Source organism: Panthera uncia, chromosome D4 (assembly GCF_023721935.1).
Source record: "Panthera uncia isolate 11264 chromosome D4, Puncia_PCG_1.0, whole genome shotgun sequence".
In the NCBI taxonomy this organism is placed as follows: Eukaryota; Metazoa; Chordata; class Mammalia; order Carnivora; family Felidae; genus Panthera; species Panthera uncia.
The window spans coordinates 10,535,769-10,557,190 of record NC_064807.1 but is presented as its reverse complement, the minus strand read 5'-3'; the positions used below and the strand labels follow the sequence as shown (position 1 = coordinate 10,557,190).

General features: G+C 47.1%; 1 protein-coding gene across 4 annotated transcripts in view; it reads left to right on the top strand.

Moving 5' to 3' along the window:
- DOCK8 (dedicator of cytokinesis 8) overlaps positions 1–21,422 on the top strand; it is a 227,687-nt gene that overhangs the window by 146,854 nt on the left and 59,411 nt on the right. For 3 of the 4 annotated variants that reach the window (XM_049633181.1, XM_049633207.1, XM_049633199.1), the window contains 6 exons: positions 3,023–3,187; positions 4,811–4,980; positions 7,593–7,688; positions 12,133–12,228; positions 18,844–18,993; positions 20,920–21,033. In XM_049633181.1, coding sequence (XP_049489138.1) covers positions 3,023–3,187; positions 4,811–4,980; positions 7,593–7,688; positions 12,133–12,228; positions 18,844–18,993; positions 20,920–21,033 — 791 coding nt within the window. The remainder of the gene's footprint in view (positions 1–3,022; positions 3,188–4,810; positions 4,981–7,592; positions 7,689–12,132; positions 12,229–18,843; positions 18,994–20,919; positions 21,034–21,422) is intronic. The other variant, XM_049633191.1, reaches the window with a different exon arrangement.

Sequence of the window (21,422 nt, the reverse complement as noted above, 5' to 3'; positions counted from 1 at the left end):
TCTTGACCAACAAAGAAATAGGGTTTGAAGAAGTCAGACAGTTCCTATTAAATGGGAGGAAAGGAACTCTCTAAATTGAAATTCAGTGTGATCGCTTTTTTATGGAGATATAATATGCATATCTTAAAATTCACTAAAGCATATAATTCATTTGTTTTTTTTTTTAAGTTTATGTATTTATTTAGAAAAATAGAGTGGGAGAAAGAGAGAGCATGCAGGGGTGGGGCAAAGAGAGAGAATCCCAAGCAGGCTCCGCACTGTCAGCAAAGAGCCTGTCACGGGGCTCAAACTCACGAACCGTGAGATCATGACCTGAGCTGAAATCACTAGTCAGGCGTTCAACTGACTGAGCCAACCAGGAGCCCCACAATTCACTGATTTTTAGCACATTCACATAGTTGTCCAACTGTCACTGGTATCTAATTCCAGAACATTTTCATCAGCCCTAAATTTAGGAAGCCCCTACCCATCCATAGCCACTCCCCATTCACCCTTCCCCTCAGTCCCCAGCAACCACTCAGTGGTTTTTCTGTCTTACAGTATATTTTAAATGCTTACTTTGAACACGTTAGCACTAAGTACGATGTGTAAGACTTCCTCTGGGGACAATGTCAGGTATGACCTGGGTCCGGCGGTTCCCCGGACTCCTGCAGGACCAGTAGCTGTGAGGCACCTTTGTTCGGGCTGTTTTCAGCTGGACTTATGTGGTCTTGTGCCCTCCAGTCCAGCGGATGTCTTTTGGGTCCCACCCATGCTCCAGTCCTCTGCTAGGTGTTGTAGGCTTTGCAGGAACAGTCAAGAGCGTATGGGACTTACAACATGGCAAAGAGCAGCAGGACCGACAGAAGTCCTCATAGGGACACATACGCTAAATACCGGAGCAGGGGTGGTGAAAACATCCATCTGGGAGGATGAAGGAGGGTCCCAGGAAGAAGACGGTATTTGAGATGGCTTTGAAGGAGGGGCGGAGGGGAAAAGGCCAAAATGTGCAAGTAAGAAGCGCAAGACAAAGGCGGAAAACCCGAATGTCTGGTTTAGAAAAAAAGAGGTTCAGAAAACAGTATCGGAAGACCCTTTCCTGGGAGTGTCAGAAGAGAAGTAAGTAACACAGTTGGGCCGTGGCACATGAGTGAGCTGGCGGGGAGGGGCCATGAACTCATAGTCTAGAACATGCCAGGTAGCCTGCAGAGCCGGGAAGAATCCCTTGGGTGCATCGTGTCCTGGGATGCTTCTTTCGTGCATCTACAGGTTAGACATCCTTGTCACAGGCAGGCCAGAGTGTTGTTCGTGGAGCTGTTGCTTCTCCGGATAGATTCCTGCAAACTGGCAAGCTCACCCCCCTCCCAGATTTCTTCCCATGCCCCCACATATCTGCACCCTGCTTTGTCTGTTCCAGCTAGTGTTTTTAAGTTTATTTTTATTTATTTTGAGAGAGGGAGGGGCAGAAAGAGGGGAACAGAATCCTAAGCAGGCTCCACGCCATCAGCGCACTGCCTCACACGGGGCTGGAACTCACAAACCGTGAGATGATGAGTTGAGCCGAAATCAAGAGTCAGACGCTTAACCGACAGGAGCCACCCAGGTGCCCCGTATGTTCCAGCTATTTAACATAGACTTGTTCACTAGACAGAGTGTTCATTCACCTGTTTTGAGCTTGTAGCAAGTTGCTGCCTGTCCTGGGGGACCAAATAGTTGGAGGCACTTAAGGTACAGCATTTATTCAGAACCCATCTGTCAGGCACTATGGAAGTCACGGTGGGGAGACAAGAAAGGAGGAGAAATGCACTTCACCCCGGTGAATGCCGGGAGGCTGGATGCCTCCTCAGAGAGACAGAGTTCCCCCAGGAACGGCCAAAGAACTTTATGTGTCGGTGTCACTGAAACCCTGTACTGGGTGGTGTCAGAGTCTTCGTGGAGGAGGGGGGATTGTGCCCATCATTGCAGGGCTGCTGGGATTTTGCCGGTGGGAGCAGAGAACACTTTCCAAGTGAGGACAACAGCATGAGAAAAATGGCAGAGCTAAGAGAGCAGACACACGGTGGGGACTGAACAGCTACCTCATTTTAAAGGGAGTTGAATTTGAGCAGAAAAGGTACAAGACTGGATACCTAGGGTGGGGCCAAACCGTGGAGGGCTTGGGGCTCCTGAACAAGACTGTACACAGTCATCAATCATTTGGGCGGGTCCACAACGGAGGACAGCACAATACATCTCCCTTTTTATTTTCTTTTTATTTTTATTAAAAAAAATTTTTTTTTAACGTTTATTTATTTTTGAGACAGAGAGAGAGCATGAACAGGGCAGGGTCAGAGAAAGAGGGAGACACAGAATCCGAAATAGGCTCCAAGCTCTGAGCTGTCAGCACAGAGCCCGACGCGGGGCTTGAACCCACAGACCGCGAGATCATGACCTGAGCCGAAGTCGGACGCTTAACCGACTGAGCCACCCAGGCGCCCCACATCTCCCTTTTTAGATTAATCTGTGGCCCCAAAAATCTGCGTGCTGCAACAGCACATCTCAGACCCGAGCGCACCTGAGAATCACCTGGGCATCTTTTTAATGCGGATTCTGACTCTGGAGGTCCGGGGCGGGGCCCGAGAGTCTGCATGTCTAACTGGCTCCCAGGTGGTAGTGCTCATGTCAGTGTGGGTCCCGCTGAGTAACACCAGGTCACAGCATGGTTGAGAGGGGGAAGGGGGTCTAGACGGTCTCAAGTCTTTGTTGTGAAGAGCCACAGTAGACCCCATCTCAAGTCCTGGCCCCAGGGGGAGATGGAGAAGGAAATGTGCAAGTCGTTCCCAATAAGCAGAGCCGGGGCGGAGGGTGGCCCTAAAACTGCTCACTCTGCCCCGGCCCGCATCGTGACCTGCCTGGTTCAGCTGGTCGGCAGCGACGACTCCTTGGCACAGCCCCGGAGAACATTCTACCTCTGATCCATTGAGGACCCAGCCCTAGAGAACATTGCACCTGGATTCATTAATGACTGATGATGAGGCCACCCGTTTTTCTCTCGGTTCCTCAGCCAACTTCTCCCAGTTTGCCTTTGAGTCTGTCGTGGCCATCGCCAACAGTCTGCACAACAGCAAGGACCTGGCCAAGGACCAGCACGGGAGGAACTGCTTGCTGGCCTCGTACGTGCACTACGTCTTCCGCCTGCCGGAGCCGCCCAGGGACTCGCCCAAGTCAGGTAGCGTTGCCCCCGGTGTGGGCATCTGGTGGGCAGGTCCCCCCCCCACCCCCAGCCCACTGCCACATAATTACAAATATAAGAAAATGCCCAACATCACCTCTTCCACGGAAACTTTTTTTCCAGGTAAAACCCATTTTGTTCATTTGTCACTTATTTTTGCATCAGTGATACAAAACGGAACATGAATGCTGAATTGAGAAGTTTATTTCTAGAGCTTTCCCTCTGGCTTCCTTCCTGCCTCGCTCCCTCTTTGTATACCGTAGGCACTTCCTCTTTTTTTCCGCCGGTGGGATGACCTCTCACTGGTCTTTACCCAGTGGGTAATTTCTTTTTTAAAAAAAATTTTTTGAAACGTTTATTTATTTTTGAGACAGAGAAAGACAGAGCATGAACGGGGGAGGGTCAGAGAGAGGGAGACACAGAATCTGAAACAGGCTCCAGGCTCTGAGCCATCAGCACAGAGCCTGATGCAGGGCTCGAACTCACAGACTGTGAGATCATGACCCAAGCTGAAGTTGGCCGCTCAACCGACTGAGCTACCCAGGCGCCCCCCCAGTGGGTAATTTCTGATGCAGGCGAGGATCTTTTCTTTTCAAAGATGGCTCAGTGACAACAGGAATGTAGGACACTAGGATGATAATGACCAGGGACACAACACATATCTGACTGTCGTGGTGAGCACTGCCTCCTAAACGTCTCATTATGAAGAAAAGAAATCCCTGTCCTCATTTCCCCCAAACTAAACTTTTGAAATAACAACGGTGCCTTTCTCCAGTCTTCCCAATTAGTTACAGAGGTAAGAATCGCCCGGTGCTTCTAGTCAGCAGGATATGAAAAGTAGCATTACCAAGTTTACAAACCTCGAGGTCCTACCTAGCAAAGAAACTTGCCATTTTTATTAGTCCACGCAGCCTCATTGCAAGTAAACCTGTAATTTCGACTGAGGTTTTTTGTGTAAGTTTTTTTTTTTAATGTTTATTTATTTTTGAAAAAGAGAGAGAGTGAGCAGGGTAGGAGCAGAGAGAGAGAGAGGGAGACAGAATCCGAAGCAGGCTCTGAGCTGACAGCACAGATTCCGATGCAGGGCTTGAACTCACAAACCATGAGATCTTGACCTACACCGAAGTCGGACGCTTAACTCCCTGAGCCACCCAGGGGCCCCTCGATTGAGTTTTTACAGAACTGGTAATATCTCATAGACTCACATAATCACTTTTGAAGACTTACACATCACGGTGAAAACTGATATGAGGCTCAGAGGATTCCTTGGATTCTCAGATCTCAGAACACCTCACAGGACTTTTAAAGCTGTCTTAATGTAAATATTAATAAGTTTAGAAGTCCACATTTCTAGCTTGTCTAGAACCATCAGAAGCTCCAGTAGCCCTGGGGTTGGCTCAGTAGCCGCCTCTGCCTTTGGATGAGGTGTGTGTTCCCAGCTCCCTGCTGCCTCCCACCTTATCAACTGCCCCTCGGACCTCCCCCAGCATTTGATATAAGACCCTAATTCCAAGATCTAATCAGGTGGGTTTTCGTTCCACTCTCTCCCTTCCCCTTTCAAGCACAGTAAGTGACTCTGATCCCCTTTCTGTTGACATGTCGGTACCTGGCGGGGTGCAGGCGCCCCTGCTGGCCTCCCCGACCCTCGCTACCACACCTTTGGACGCACGTCGGCTGCCGCCGTGAGTTCAAAGCTGCTGCAGGCGCGGGTGATGAGCAGTAGTAATCCAGACCTCGCGGGACCACACTGTGCAGCAGACGAGGAGGTAAAGAACATCATGTCGTCAAAGGTAGGGAAGGTGTCAAACCCTGAAAGGTGACGCGAGCTCTTTTCATTTTTCACCGAAACTTGGCAAAACGGCACGAAATCGACCGGGACCGTTGCCCCTGCTCCGCTGGCCCAATGCTCTCAGGGCTTCGGCTTTGGAAGTGATCGAGACCATTCTGCCAACGGGCAGAGGCAAGCCTGGCATTTGAAGATCTGCTCAGTTAGTTGCCACTGGTGGGAAATCTTTAGGGGATAGCTGATTGAGCCGCATGGGGTCCATGGATTCTGTTTGCAAAGAAGCAAATGTAACTTTGATTGTTTTTCAGATGACTAGAATGGTGTTGTTGCCATTGTTGTTTTTAAATATTCATTCACATCCATAAGTTGATTTCCCCATATAATAATTCCAAAGAGCGAAGCCAGGTTTTATAAACAAAAACCGAGATCCCGAGAGGGTTGATGACTTGGGCTATCCTGTTTTCCTACCATGAATTCTTTGCTTTTTCTTGGCACAATTTTTTTATTTTGTAACACTTGAAAATTTATAGAATTGTTGTGAATATAGTACAGAAAGTTTTTGTATACTCCTTACCTAGTCTCTCTTTTATTAACATTTTACATTAGGATGGTACATTTGTCACAATTAACTAATGTTGATCCATTATTATTTTTATTAACTAAAGTTTCATATCTTATTCAGATTTCATCCGTTTTTCCCTAATGCCATTTTTCTGTTCCAGGATCCCATCTGGCATACCACGGTATATTTTGTAGTCCTGTCTCCTCAGTCACCTCTTGGCTGGGACAATTTTGTAGACTTCCCTTGATTTTGATGACCTTGACAGTTTTGAGGAGTCCTGGTCAGATATTTTGTAGAATGTGTTTCACCTGAACATTTTTTTCAAAATTGTGATAGAATCATGAAATTCACACTCCTGAGTGTATAATTCAGTATTGTTGTTTGTTTTTCCATAAAGCTGCCATCTGAATTTTTTTCCCCAGTTATCTATGGATCTGTGGATAAGCTTTTAGAGTAATTTCATTTCCCCTGATTATGATATATCAAACTCCTAGGTGTTGACATAATTTCTCTTACAAGATCTGCCCACTGGAGACAGTGTGTTATGAGAAGAATGATTTGGAGACCAGAATTGGGTCTTGATTCTATCACCCCCCCAGCTGAGGGGTCAGGGGCAAGTCTGATCCTGCCCTGGGCCTCCTTTTCCTCGTCTCTGTGGAGTTTCTGAACCATGGATGAATTTAAGAAACACCTAGAGACCCACTACCAAAGATTCTAACAATCTAGAGAATCTAGAGTGTGCATCATATGAAATTGTTTCTATTCTACCTTTTTTGACTTCCAGAATCAACCCACGGCTTCTGAGAGCTGATTGGTCAAATTTCTGAAGTGTTCTGAGCCAGATGTTAACCACAGACACTGTCAAAAATGAAATTATATAAACTAACAATTAAATAAGCTGTATTAACTAAAAAATAATCTAAATGTAATATGGTATCTTGGATTGGATGTTAAAACTGAAACTCTACTTTAGCGGAAAGACTGGTAAAATCTGAATCTGTGGTTTAGTTGCTAGTCATGAGCCCATGTTAATTTCTCAGTTTTGACAAAGGTATCATAATTATGTAAGATACTAACATCGAGAGGAACTGGGCAAAGAAGGGTACACAAGAACTCTGTACTACCTTTGCAACTTGTCCATAAATCCAAAATTATTCCACTTTAGAAAGGTAGTATTCAAACGCCCTTCCTCACTATTTTACTACGTTTTACTCTTATCTGTGTTCTTGAGGTCATTTGTGTCTATTGTATTTGTATGGAGGATATACAACAGAATGATTTGCTAGTGCACCTCTCTTCCTAACGCTCTGTTCAGTGACGTTATGTTAACCTGAAATCTGCCACGATGAAAGCATTTACAGCACAGAAATAGGCAAATGCTGCACACCAGCTCCTCCCCCTCAGAAGCCGATTGTTACCTTTGCCAGCACACCATGGTCCAACCTCATATTTAAGGTCCCTTTAAGCATTAGCATTTTCTGATGGCCCCTGGGGGGAAGGGTGGGGAAATAGCCTGCAGCTATCAATGACAGCCTTGATCATTCTGGTGTCCTTAATAAAAATGAAATTATTAAATTTCTATGTGGATTGGGTTAAGAATTTTCTAATCGTGTTGTAGCAAGGGGAGAACGTTTTGTCCACAGTGGTTTTTGACAATTTTTAAAATAGTGTTTTAAGAGCCCACGACAGTACCGTACTAGCCCACAGAGAGGCGCTGTTCCCACACTTTATTTTTCACGCCCTCCCAATAAAGTCACAACATGGGAGGGACTTCGGCAGCCCGTGGTCTTAACGAGGTTTTAACTATGGGTCACTCTACACACTAAACTGCTAACAGTGATTATCTCAGGAGCAATAAAATTAAATGTGACCTTACATTCTTTGCTCTGTTTTATATTTATGACAATTGTCTTTCCTTTGTAACCAGAAAAAAAAAAAAAAAAGGCAGAAATGTATCGGAAATGAGTTCTGAGGTGGTGATTCCCAGACCGCAGGCTCATCTGTGCAGTGAACCAGTGTCAGTGGACAGATACGTCATGGTTTGTGTTTTTCAGATTGCTGATCGTAACTGCAACCGAATGTCTTACTATTGCTCTGGCAACAATGATGTTCCCAGTTCGACCACAGCCCCAAGGCCAGCCAGCAAAAAGGTACAGAGCCGGGCAGTGTGAGTACGATTTGCCCGTGTCCTCTCACTATGATTTATAATAGACACCATCAAAGTGCTCTCCTCCCTCGTTCTCACCCTCCTGACACACACACACTTTTGTAGCTCTGTCCCTCATCGTCCATTTTTTGACCAATTGGTTTCCTATTCGGTGAGTGGTTCTCCAAATTTCCATGCATTCAGAAGTACCTGCAGGTTTTTTTTTTTTTTAATGTTTATTTATTTTGGGGGGAGGGGGCTGGGTAGAGCGCAAGCAGGGGAGGGGCAAAGAGACAGGGTCCAGGCTCTGAGCTGTCAGCACAGAGCCCGATGCGGAGCTCTAACTCACGAACTGCGAGATCATGACCTGAGCCGAAGTCAGACCCTCAATACGCTGAGCCACCCAGGTGCCCTGCCAGAGGGTTTGTTAAAACCGGTGGCTGCACCCTACTCCCAGAGTTTCTGATCCAATAGATCTGAAGTGGAGCCCAAGAATTTGCATTTCTAACAAGTTCCCAGGTGACGCTCATCCAGAGACGGTTTTAGAAGCACTGCATTAGTTTCTTTTTCAGTAGCAGGTAAGCCGAGGACAGTTCGTTCTCAACAAAAGTGAATGACAATAATTAGGTATCAGTTATTTCAATACTAGATCAAGTGGCAGGAAATGCTTCCTCAAAATTCATTCGTTTTTAAAAATCTTTTTAATGTCTATTTATTAATTTTGAGAGAGAGAGAGACAGAGAGAGACAGAGCACAAGCAAAGGGAAGGTCAGAGAGAGGGAGACACAGAATCGGAAGCAGGCTCCAGGCTCCGAGCTGTCAGCACAGAGCCCAACGTGGGACTTGAACTCACACACTGCGAGATCATGACCTGAGCCAGAGTCAGACGCTTAAACGACTGAGCCACCCAGGCGCCCCAAAACTCTTCGTAATCGGGAGTGCCTGGGTGGCTCAGTCAGTTGAGCGCCGACTCTTGATTTTGGCTCAGGTCTTGATCTCACGGTTCATGAAATGAAGCCCCGCGTCAGGCTCTGAGCCTACAGCATGGAGCCTGCCTGGGATTGTTTCTCTTCCTCGCTCTCTACCTCTCCCCCGCTCATACTGTCTCTGTCTCTCTCAAATAACGAATAAACTTAATTCATTCTAATCAGCTTTACTTATGAGTTCAGAGACTTTACAAACTGCTCGCCAGAACATCCTATATAAAAAAAATTCTCCCGCCCCAGTCACGGCCTGTGTGGTCTAAGGGGTGGGGGTGTCTTAGGATTTCTCCTCTGCCAGGCACCCAGAATTGCTCCTTTATGGTAGTTACTTAAGCCCTTGAGTGTCTTTCAAGACCATTATTAAAATCTAAGTATGCTGATTGGAAGGATAACACAGTAAGCCGTTTGCAACAGCTGACGCCACGGGGAATGTTTATGAAACATGCAAGGAGGGAAGGAGCCTCAGCTCAGCTCACTTTGGACCAAGTGAGGGAAAGATCAAGCGTGGCGGGGTGGGGGTGCTGCCTGCGCCTGGGGGTGCAGACTTTTCAGTAGCCCAGGCACCGTATGTCTGGGGAGAGGTACCAGGAGTTACTTTTCAAAGAAGTGAAAAAAGATGGGGCCAGGTGCTGACAATAACTTTTGCACCTACTCTGAAACTTAGCTTGGTGCTTTGCAGTGACTGGTTACAAAGTCCCTCTTTTAACAAAAAAAATTTTTTTAACGTTTATTTATTTTTGGGACAGAGAGAGACAGATCATGAACGGGGGAGGGGCAGAGAGAGAGGGAGACACAGAATCGGAAGCAGGCTCCAGGCTCTGAGCCATCAGCCCAGAGCCCGACGCGGGGCTCGAACTCACGAACCGCGAGATCGTGACCTGAGCCGAAGTCGGACACTCAACCGACTGAGCCACCCAGGCGCCCCACAAAGTCCCTCTTTTAAAAGCCATGGTTTGCCGGCAGCCAGGCTTCCCTAAGGCAGGCCATCGTGTTTGGTTTTGCACTTGCCTTCTTTTGACTTTGTTCCTGCTGGTTTCAATGACCAGAAGCCAATCTTTTCATTTCAGAGGGCAGCTGAGACAGTGTTTCCTCTGGTAGCTCAGCAAAAAAGGATTTAGCTGCTTGGCTGTCTCCTGTAACGTCAGGAGCAAGGTGTTCTTGTAATAATGTTGCCTGGTAAGCAACATAAATTACTTTAAGAAGCAGCTTATCCTCTAATCTCTTCTTGCCATAAGACTCTGGCAGTCAAACTGACCTATTTTCCAGAGGTTACCTTTGAAGCTAGCGGAGCGTGTCTTTCCTACAGGGGCAAGATCCGGGCGTAGCCAACTTACATTATAGGCACACTTAGACCACCTGCTACATTAACATTCCGCCTCCTGGCGCTCTCAAGGGGGTGAGCTTCCTGGCAGTCTCCTAACAGCAGACAAATGCCTTCTTTCCGTGTGTTAAGATCATAAAGATTTGACTCACCTGGAAGAATGAAGGGGGGGGGCCTCCTGACAAGCTGAAACATCTAAGCATTTTGCACCCATCGCCATTAACCGGCTAAGGATATAAATAGAATACCCAGCCATCTGTACATGGGTTTTTCCATGAGTCTCCCTTTAGCTTACTAATTCTCAAATGTTAATGTCCGTGAGATAGTAAATTGGGTTCCTTGCACACTGTTAGGGTGGGTGCTGTAAAGGTTTGTAAGGGCAGCCTTTGCTATAATCAATTTTTGTTTTAGGGATTGAATTGAAGACTTAACTGCCATTTTGCTGGTACCCTCGCATGTGGTATTAGGATGCTCAAATCAGTTTTTTTGTTTTCTTATTTTATTTTATTTTATTTTATTTTATTTTATTTATTTATTTTTCAATATATGAAATTTATTGTCAGATTGGTTTCCATACAACACCCAGTGCTCATCCCAAAAGGTGCCCTCCTCAATACCCATCACCCACCCTCCCCTCCCTCCCACCCCCCATCAACCACACCCAGCATGGAGCCCAGTGTGGGGCTTAAACTCAAGACACTGAGATCAAGACCTGAGCTGAAACCAAGAGTCTCATGCTTAATCAACTGAGCCACCCAGGCACCCCTCAAATAGTTTAGCTGTCACCCACAGAACAATAAAAAATAGTTCATCTATATTTATGCTCGGTTTTATGATCACCAGATTAGCGAAATCCAACGAAAGTAGGCAGATGCCATTTTTTGCCATTAGTTAAGGTGGCCGCCCATCTCTGTTTGCCCAGGACCAAGGGTTCGCTGGGATGCAGGACTTTTCTGTTTCCAGACCAAGTCTCAGGAAAACTGAGATGAATTGGTGACCTTACCTTTATTCTTGAACTTCCTCCCAAGCAAAGCTGTTGTCAGTGCATTAATAAGTAGCCAGATAAACCAGGGAATGGGAAATGTACAAAGATGCCACAGTCACCACCTGCTACGTTTACTGTTGAGCAGTTAGATAACTCGAAAGGAAGTGTAGACATAGAGCAAAGCCGAGAACTTCCAGCATCTGACCCTGGGACATAGGAGTTGAGAAATGCTGAGTTCCCCGCTGTTTAATGCAGAAGATCTGCTCATATGCCCAACCCACCGTGTTTCCTACAATGCCATAGTGAGATTATAAAAACAAGAATTGTCTTATCTGGAACAGAGCTTAATTTTTTTAATGTTTATTTTATTTTTGAGAGAGAGAGAGAGAGAGAGAGAGAGAGAGCAGGGGAGGAGCAGAGAGGGAAACATAGAATCCAAAGCAGGCTCCAAGCTCTGAGCTGTCAGCACAGAGCCCGACGCAGGACCTGAACCCATGAACCACAAGATCCTGACCTGAGCCAGAGTCAGGTGCTTAACTGACTGAGCCACCCAGGCACCCCTGGAAGAGAGTTTAGATACCACCTAGGCAACGGTTCTAGAATTGAGGTCCCTGGGCCAACAGCACCAGCGTCACCTGGGAACCTGTTAGAAATACAAATTCTCAGGTCAGGCCCCAGACTTACAAGATCCAAATCCAAATCCAAAACCCTGAGGGCGGACCCAGCAGTCTGCGTGTCTCAACAATCCCTCCAGGGGATTCTGACGCACATTCCAGTTTGACCACCATTGCTACCAACCAACAGATTTATAGATGAGAAAACTGAGAGCCAAGAGAGGAATGGCTTGCACGTGGTCACACAGATAATTCGCCTCACAGGCCGAGAGGAAAGTAACAGTCTCAGCCCCACCTGCAGGGTCACTCCCAGGCGAAGGCCATTCCTTCAGACCTAGCCCTCTTCCATGATACCACCACCAGCCTCCTCCCACCTGCCTAGAAGATTCTCCGTGTCAGGTTACCTGAGCACTGACCTTGCCATCCAGCTGCGGTCTGGGACACCTAGGACATGTGTGTCAGTAACTAACAAGCCACTAGAGAGAAGAGGTGTCAGTGTGGAAGGCCCTTGCCATCTCAGACTGGTTTCTCTGGTTCTCCTCCAGCATTTCCACGAGGAGCTTGCCCTGCAGATGGTGGTCAGTACCGGGATGGTGAGAGAAACCGTCTTTAAGTATGCCTGGTTCTTCTTCGAGCTTCTGGTGAGATCCTTGCGTGTTTGTGTGTCTACCCCGTAGGGCGTGAGAAACACGTTGCAGAAAGGCAGCGAAGTTGCCCAGGTTGGGGACTGACGTTTTTTTCCCCCGAGTTGCTCCTGCTGAAAATATGGGATCGTTGCCCAAAATCCAACTCTGCCTCACTCCTCTGCCCGTCTCCCTACCCATGCTTGCCGATGCCACCTTGAGAATGTCCCTCCCGCCTGTAGCTTCTAGCCATCCTCACCGCCCCACACCTGGCTGAGCTGCCATCGTCTGCCGGGTGCTTCTTACAATTCCTTTCTCCTTGCACGTGTTCGTTTTTGCGCTGGCCCGGTCATTTCGCACGGGGGCTGCCGATTCTAAACAGGTCGTGTCGCCCTCCTCTTGAAAACCCTTCACCGATTTCCAGCGTGCCGGAAATAAAGCACAAATTTTATCGTGGCTTATGAAGCCCTTGTACGATTATGTTTCCCTCCGTCTCTCACCTGGGCTCATACCACCCTCCTCTCTTCATTCAGCCACGTTGTTCCCAGTTTGGTTCTTGTAAGACGCTGTGGCCTTTCCAGCCTCAAAGCCTTTCTCAGATTCTCCCTCCCCTCCCTACCTCCCATCCCCTGCCCCCGCCCAGGCACGCACATTTTGGGTTCTTCTCTTCGGGGTTCAGCTTAAACGTCACCACCCCTGAGAGGCCTTTCTGACCCGCTTATGCTGTAATATGTCTTCCTCTCTGCTGTTCTTCAAACACCCTGTTTATTTCCATTCCAGCAATCATCCCAATTTATACTTGTCTTTCCGTCTTGCTTATTCAACTGCTAGGATTTGGGTCTGTCTTTATGATCCTCTCTGTAGCCCCAGCACACTGCTTGGTGCCAGACAAGCACCAACTGATATTTATTAGGGAAAGAAAAAAAATGAAACTTGCAAATCTGTTTACCCTCCAACTTCTATCAGATCTCTACTAGAAGGGCAGAAGGCACAGCTGTAGTCCTTCATTTTCACATGAAAAGAACAATACTAATACCCAGGTTTTGAATCATTACTAGAAGGGAAAAGAAAGCAACTAAGAATATCCGTTTTATCAATGTTGATAAATGGAGATAAATTTTGATATGATGTTAAATGAAAAAGGGATACAAGCGTAGATACCAACCACAGCTGACTCGTGAACACTGTAGGGGAGAGGAATGCCATCCCCCCCCAAGATGAAAATTCAGATATAACTTTGACTCCCCCCACGACTTAACTGAGAGCCTCCTGTTGACGGGAAGCCTTACCAGTAACATAAACAGTCAGTGTATGTTTTATACGTTATGTGTGTCATATACTGTATTCATACAATAAAGTAGGCTAGAGAAAAGAAAAAATGTTAAGCAATCATGAAGAAGAGGAAATACATTTACAGGACTGTATTGTACTTATCAAAAAAAAAAAAAAATCCGCATGTAAGTGGACCCTCGCCGTTCAAACCCATGTTGTTCAAGAGTCAATTGTACATAAAAATGTGTATACAGACAATCTCGGGGATTAGGGTTAGGAGTGGATTAGGATTTAGTGATAGAGTTAGCTTTATAGTCACTGGGTTCTTTCCGCTGTGACATTAAGTCAGTAATTTTTGTTTTATGAGAGAGAGGGTAGGATTTCCCCCTGAGCTCTAGTTTATCTATGTAAGTTCAAGCCTAAGAAAAAGGGAACAGTACTGAATAATAGGATAGATATTAGACAACAAGGGGTCAAAGGAAACAAAAATAAAAGTCATCCTGGGGAGGAAATGAGAAGAGATGTGCAATCGGGTTAAAAGGAAGTCAGGCCCATGCCACAAAAACATCCAGGATTCAAATCTTTGAGCTTTTCACCGAGTCCCGACCCCTAGCTGGGGAAGGGTGTTTGCTAGAGAGGCATCTTTTCAAGGCACAGTCTGGAATTCTTACAACAGAATCTCCCGGGGGCTGTTTAGTAAAAATGAAGCGGATTCTAGAGACCCTCCCTAGGACTACTGAATGAGGTAAGGAGAGGAGGACCCCAGGAGTGCACATCGTCAGCCCTGAGACACGAGCTCTGTGCTCTGGCAGCAAATGAACTGGCCTTGAAACCCTCTTGAGGCATGAGAAGCATCAACACCAACATGCCATTCCTGTACGTCCCTGTACTCACCCTACTCGCCGTCAAGTTTCTCCACGTGAAGGAGATTCACTCAGGTCATCGTCCATCTGTACACAATTCTTGCAGATAATCTTAAACCAAATTCATCTATCAGATGGCACGTGAAAAGTCGGGTAGCAAAAACGAAATTTGATGTTGTGGAATCTCAAACAAACCAAGTCCCAAGGTATCCCCGTTAAAAAATATCTCACGTCATTTACGCATACACACGCACACATATGTACACACACGTCACCTAGTCATTCTTAGATATTATTTAGTAGTTACATATTATAAGCACAATCGCTAGACCGGAGAGCCAAAACTCTGATGAGGTTCTCAAACTCTGCTATGTCAGGGTTCCAGTAGCAGCCCTAAGGGCTCCTTAATACGTCCTTGAAACCCCAGTAAAGACCTGTGTGTGAGAAGTACCCTGGGGAGTCATCCCCATTGCACACACAGGACACGAAGACTGAAGCAGGGTTTGCCCAGCCCGCTCAGCCCCCGAGGGCCAAAGACTCAAGGGCTCTCGTCCAACGTCAGTCCTCTTGCCGTTTTGCCTCTCCTTGGAACCTCAAAGTTACATAACGCTTCCTTAGCCTAATGTATTAATCACATGCGAAACTTTTATATTCAGAAATCACCTTGAATACACTGCTTCTCCCATGCCCGGCCAGAATGGACTCAGCCTTTTGAGGGCTCAGTGGCTCCACCTGGCATCTTAGAGCTCCGTCTGTATTCTCGGAAGGTGTCACAATGACTGTCCTTCCTCTAATCCTGTAACTGCTGGCATCCCTGAGGAGGGAAAAATAATCCCATCCGAAATGTAGTGTGCATCTTCCCAGCTATGCTCCGGGCACCGTTTTAAGCATTGTCTCATTTAGTCCTCGAACAGCCTGGAGGCCAGAGTTTGCTCTCACCCCCAGTCTATAGATGGGGTTGCAGGAACTGTGGTGGCCCTAAGGAGGGCTCTGTGGGTCAGCCAAAGGCTTCGTCTGTACCCCTTTACTGCCCTTAACTGCAGGGAGCTATGGTTCCAGAGAACCATGGAAAAGGTGAAAATTGCTTTTGATCTTGCACATTTATTGACTAGGACTCTGTGGCCCTGGGAGAGGAAGCGGAAGCTAAAGTTGCTAGCCCTCCTTCCCTCTAGGAGTCCCTGATGGTAAACAAAGGAGGGAGTTGGGAAGAAATCTCTTGCCGATCTGAGCCAATGGAAGCGGTCGGTCCACAGGCAGATCACCCAAGACGCTGCTCTTCCCCGGGGCTCTGGGTGTTGTAACCAAAGTGTGCCAGGGTCCCAGTAGGACGGCCTTGGCATCTCTCAGAAGGCCTCACAGGAAAGCACTCATCAAAGCGACTGGGCCAGGTATGAGCACATGGGGTTGGCAAGGCACCGAGGGAAGAGTCTTTATCTGTCTCTACAGGAGCAAGGGCCGGGAACAGTGTAACTGGGACTTAAGACAGAGCTGAGACAGAGCAGAGGGTCCCCATGACAGGAGCCGGATTCCTACAGAAATGTCCCCACGATCAGAAGCTTGCCGCGGCCCCGATGAGGTCAGCAGAGTGGACATACAGCAGGACCTCCGTGTCCCCTCCCTCACTGATTCCCTGCTGGTCCCCTCCCATTAGCCAACTCCAAGCAGAAGCCCAAGGACAAGGAGGCCTGAGAGACGTAGTCCGTAGAGATCAGCTTGCCAAGGTTCGGAGACTGACGCAGAACACCAAGCAATGGATGTAGGTGCCAGAGTGGAGGCAAATGGAAGCTTTGCCAGAACTTTGCAAGGAAACGGATCCCAGACTCAGGACACCCAGTCCAGCATGCGTTGTGTGTGCATTTGCCTCATGGATGCTCAGGAAGCTATTTAAAAACCAAAACCGTTTTTTTTTTTCCTAAGAAGCCTGAGGAGAAAGAAAGGACCATCTCCTCAGACTCGGCCCGACAACGCGGGCCATTTAACACCCTTCAGTTGCGTTAATGCCCGAGCACTAACTAACGAACAGCCACTGTGGCAGCCGAGTGTTGAACACAAGCCTGGGGCCAGTTTCACACTTGCTAATGAACAAATCCCTGTGCCCCTTGAGAAACCGCTGGGCCAGACTTTGGGGACCCACAGGTCAATGGGTGACCTAATTTACTCACAACATGAAGTTTTGCACCAGCAGGTTCTTTAGAGGCACCCCTGCTGTGCATGGGTCACGAAGACCACTATGGGGGATCGTTTTTTCCTGCCTTACGCCACCTGCAAATAATAGACCGAGCATCCACTGGCGTTTCCAGTGGGTGTTCTTCTGTGCAGAGCCCAAGGACACAGTAGCTGGCAAATTACTTACAGTCTGGAAAGAGGCCATCAGTTGAAAGTACGGGATTGTGAGAATTATTTACTGGTTGTAGGGTGGCCAAGCCCCGCAGGCAGGAGCCGGATATAGCAGTGAGTTCTAAAAGCCTGGTGCCCCAGGGTGAGTTAGCCAGAAGAAAATCAGGATCGGGGCAGCTCAGACAAAGAGGCCTTGTCTTCCCAGGTCCTTTGTTAGGAGCAAAGTGGGAGAGACGCGGCTGTCAGACAAGAATGAGGTCCAGTGCCCACCTCTCATCCTGGTCCTCCCTCCCACCAAGTGTGTGAGACTCTGGGGTACAGACACCTCCGTGTGCCCTGAACCAAGCAGGACCCTGCAGGGAAGAGAATCCATGGTTCTTACGCTGGGCTGTAGGATTTTAAGTCTGTAGGGCTTCCTCAAGCTGGCCCTGGTATTATCTGAAAACATAAAACACACACAGCCTGTCTCTTATTCTCTTCCTATTTTACCTTCTCTTTGTTTTTTTATCTCTGCTTGTCTCGGTGCTAATGAAAGTTGTTGGTCCTGCATTCTTAGAAACAGAAATCTGCTGGTAGTGCCTGAGAGTCCTCCCTTGTGGACCTTGGGACTGGAACACATTTTCCCATAGGACTGTCTTTGTCCCCCCTTCTTGCAGCTCTGACCCAGGGCGTCATCTTCAGGCAGATGTGGGCGGTTAACTCCCGGGGCCATTTCTTTTTCTCAACGACTCTCTGACTAGCCTGGGCACATTCACAGAAATGACCTCCGAGGGTAGGCATCCTAGGGTAAGAACTCCCAGCCTTGCCCATCAGAATGTCCCCGCTAGCCCTAAGCAACTTCCAACGAGGACCAGACACAACTTCTGGGGGTGTCAAGGGGGCCTGTATTGACCCACGAATCTCCGGGCCTTGGGAAGAAGTGCAAAAAACAAATCATGATCGTCATTTTTTACAAATGTTTTTTAATGTTTATTTACTTTTGAGACAGAGAGAGACAGAGCATGAGCAGGGGAGGGGCAGAGAGAGAGGGAGGCACAGAAGCCGAAGCAGGTTCCAGGCTCCAAGCTGTCAGCACTGAGCCCGATGTGGGGCTCGAACTCACAAACTGTGACATCATGACCTGAGCCGAAGTCGGACGCCCAGCCGACTGAGCCACTCAGGGGCCCCATGATCTTCATTTTAAATTTTGGTGGACGTGGTGCTGGTATTGTACTATCATAATACAGGCAATCACCAGCAGACACACAGGTTTTTATCAGAACACACATTCTTAATACACATTTTTTTTTTTCAACGTTTTTTATTTATTTTTGGGACAGAGAGAGACAGAGCATGAACGGGGGAGGAGCAGAGAGAGAGGGAGACACAGAATCGGAAACAGGCTCCAGGCTCCGAGCCATCAGCCCAGAGCCTGACGCGGGGCTCGAACTCACGGACCGCGAGATCGTGACCTGGCTGAAGTCGGACACTTAACCGACTGCACCACCCAGGCGCCCCTTAATACACATTTTTAAAGTATACGATTAAGTATTTTTAAAAAAAAGATATATAAAACCAGCTAGCCTTATTGAACTCAAAACATAACTTATCTTAGAGGCGCCATTCCAAATAGTGGCTAAGTTTCTGCCTAGCATAATATAGAATTGTTTCTAGAAAACTCTACTCCCGGTTTCAACTTGAAACTCAAGGGGATCATCTCTTCCTTCTTCTCCTTATTGTAGTTTTGGGGACAGAGGTGACTGCAGTTCACCTCAAAGACAGTATCCTACACAGTTCCTTTTGTGTAATGTGTTGAGATCCATCATCCCGAGTGGCCACGGGAGCCCAATCTGTGTCTGCCTTCCCGTAGGCAGTTGAGAGCAGGGGAGTCTTCTAGCATTGCAGCTAAAGAATGAAGTTCCCTGGCTTGGTGAACTGAGAGAAGGAAGCCTCTTGACTTGGGGTCAAGAAGAGGACATCCTTCCCACCTCCTGCCACCACGGTAACCTTCTGTGCATCAGGAGCATTTTTTGTCCAGAGTCTGCTTGGGCAACCACCAGTGCAGATCAAGCGTTGGAAAGTCCGCCGTTAAGGAGCCTTCCTTCGAGTCCTTCCCCCTTTTCCACAGCGTAGAAGCAGGTCACCAGTTTCTGTCTTGACATTTCCCCCACCCCCTCTGCAGGTGAAAAGCATGGCCCAGTATGTACATAACATGGACAAACGCGACAATTTTCGGAGGACTCGCTTTTCCGACCGTTTCAAAGATGACATAACAACTATTGTGAACGTGGTCACCTCGGAGACTGCAGCCCTTCTAGTGAAACCTCAGAAGGTAACTGGGCCTTTTATTCTTTATTCTCTCAATCTTTTACCTTGAGCATCTTGTATTTTCATTAGCAGGGAAAAGCGTAGTCTTAAGACAGTCATTTAAATGTGACTGAATATGACAACTCAGTATAGTTATACTGGATGGGACCCTGGAGTGGTACTGGGGGGAATAGATATGGGCAGAATATTCTAGTTCTTAGAAAATACCTCTTGAAGTATTATGGCGTAATGGGCATGATTTTTATAGCCTACTCTCAAAGAACTCTGAAAAAAATTGTTTTTTATATATATATATATATATGAAGAGAGTGATAAAGCTAATATAGCAGAATGTGAAGCATTGATAAATCAATTAAAGTGCATATAGCAGTTCTTTGTATTTGGAATTAGTCCAAAATAGAAAGTTTAAAAATAAATAAAATTAAGTAGAACAATTTTAAAGTTTTTTTTTTTTAACATTTGTTTATTTTTGAGAGACAGAGGCAAAACATGAGTGCGGGGTGGGGAGGGGGGGGATAGAGAGAGAGAGAGATACACAATCTGAGGCAGGCTCCAGTCTCTGAGCTGGTCGTTAGCACAGAGCCCGACGCAGGGCTCGAACCCACGAACTGCAAGACAATGACCTGAGCCGAAGTCGGACGTTCAACCAACTAGGCCACCCGGGCGCCCCCGGAAGTAGAACAATTTTAGAAGGCAGCTCTAAAATTTGAGGCAGCAGTGGTCATCACTAATACCTTTATCGTTATTAAGGATTTATATAGTACGAAGTGCTCAGGAGAAGATTTCCGTTCGGTTATTTCTCGCGGCAGACTTTCTGAGCCCAGCAGTGGAGTCTCCGTGTTGTCAGACACGGACGGGGAGCCTCAGTGAGACTGAAAGATTTTCCAAAAGCCACACAGCCAGCAGCGAGGCCAGGACCGATGATTCCAAGCCCAGAATAGTCAGACAGTTACGTCAACTGCCCAGGAGTGGCCCCTGTGCGGGACGGCTGGAGCCGGAGAACTTACCACTCAAAGATACTGTGGAAACTCCTCTGTGTCAGGTTTCTGTCCACCCCAGTGTCTGCTCAGCTTGGCCTGAGTTTGCAAAGTGCACGTCATGACCAAAGGAAACTATTTTCAAATCACATTTTCACTAGGGGCAGAGAACGCTATTTTCTCATTCTGAGAATAAAAGGACGTAAATGTGAAAAAGTGAATCCCCACTTACTCTGAAGTGCTGTAAGATGTCAAAAATATGAGCACCGAGAAGTAACCACAACAAAAGCCGTCGTCTCATTTCATGCAAGAGGTCACTCTACCGTGTGTAACTCTGACCTCTCTTGGGCTGGGAATGTTGCCTAATTGGAGAAAAAAAAAAAAACATTCCTGAGGTAAAAACCAATTCCTTTATCCTGGTTAGATTTTCTCAACAACCCTTATAAATTAACAACTTGTCTCACTGAAGATAGTGGGTATGTTTCAAGTTCGTTTTGCCAAGACAAGAGTTACAAGAATCAAATAATTTATGGCAGAGCCACGTGGAGAAATACGAGGCAACCATTAAAAACTAGTTTTGAAGAAATGTTAAAAATGCAGGGAAAGGTTCGTGGTACAATGTTGAACGAAAAAAATGCAAGGCCCAACATTGTCTATAGAGACTGAGCTCAATTATGTACATACACATGTAGGAAAAAAAAGGAATCGAAGGAAATGTACCTAAATATTAACAGTGAATAAAGAATTGCTTGATTCAGCCCAACACTCCTGGCACCCGTTAAGGGCTAACTTGTATTTTGCCACAATTTTGCCGGGTCACCAGCTTTGCCCAGTGTCAGTGTCTCCCCCAGGGACACGGTAGGACCTGTGTGTCCCAGCCTCCCTACCAGGCACTCGGTTGGTCATGATCGGGGCTTACCGCAAAATGATTCACGTGTTGGTTTGTTTTTAAGGAAAACGAGCAGGCAGAAAAGATGAACATCAGCCTGGCTTTCTTCTTGTACGACCTTCTGTCGCTCATGGATCGTGGCTTCGTATTTAACCTCATCAAACACTATTGCAACCAGGTGAGTGTCCCACAGGCCTAGCCGTGTTGTTTCTGGCTCCTTCTCCTCCAGTGCTGTGGTCACTGCCGTGGTATGCTGTCATGCTCCCTGCCAGGTTAGACAGCTTGACTCCTGTGCATTGTGGGCTTTCTGGTCATTTGTCTTCCGGGCTTCACTAGACACACTGGTCCGCACGGACTCCTGGAGCGTTTGCCAACCCGAAGGGGCCAACAAGGTCATGTGTGAGACCTGAGGGCTGTTGGTGCTATGGTCTTCTTCGCTGCAACATTTAACAGAAATCGTGTGACCGCGGCATTCGCTCTTAGACCAGGTCTAGAATTCAAAGCATGGGGTCTCTTTTCACATATTAGGGTAATTCATTAAAATGTGGCTGTGGAATTCGGACTTTA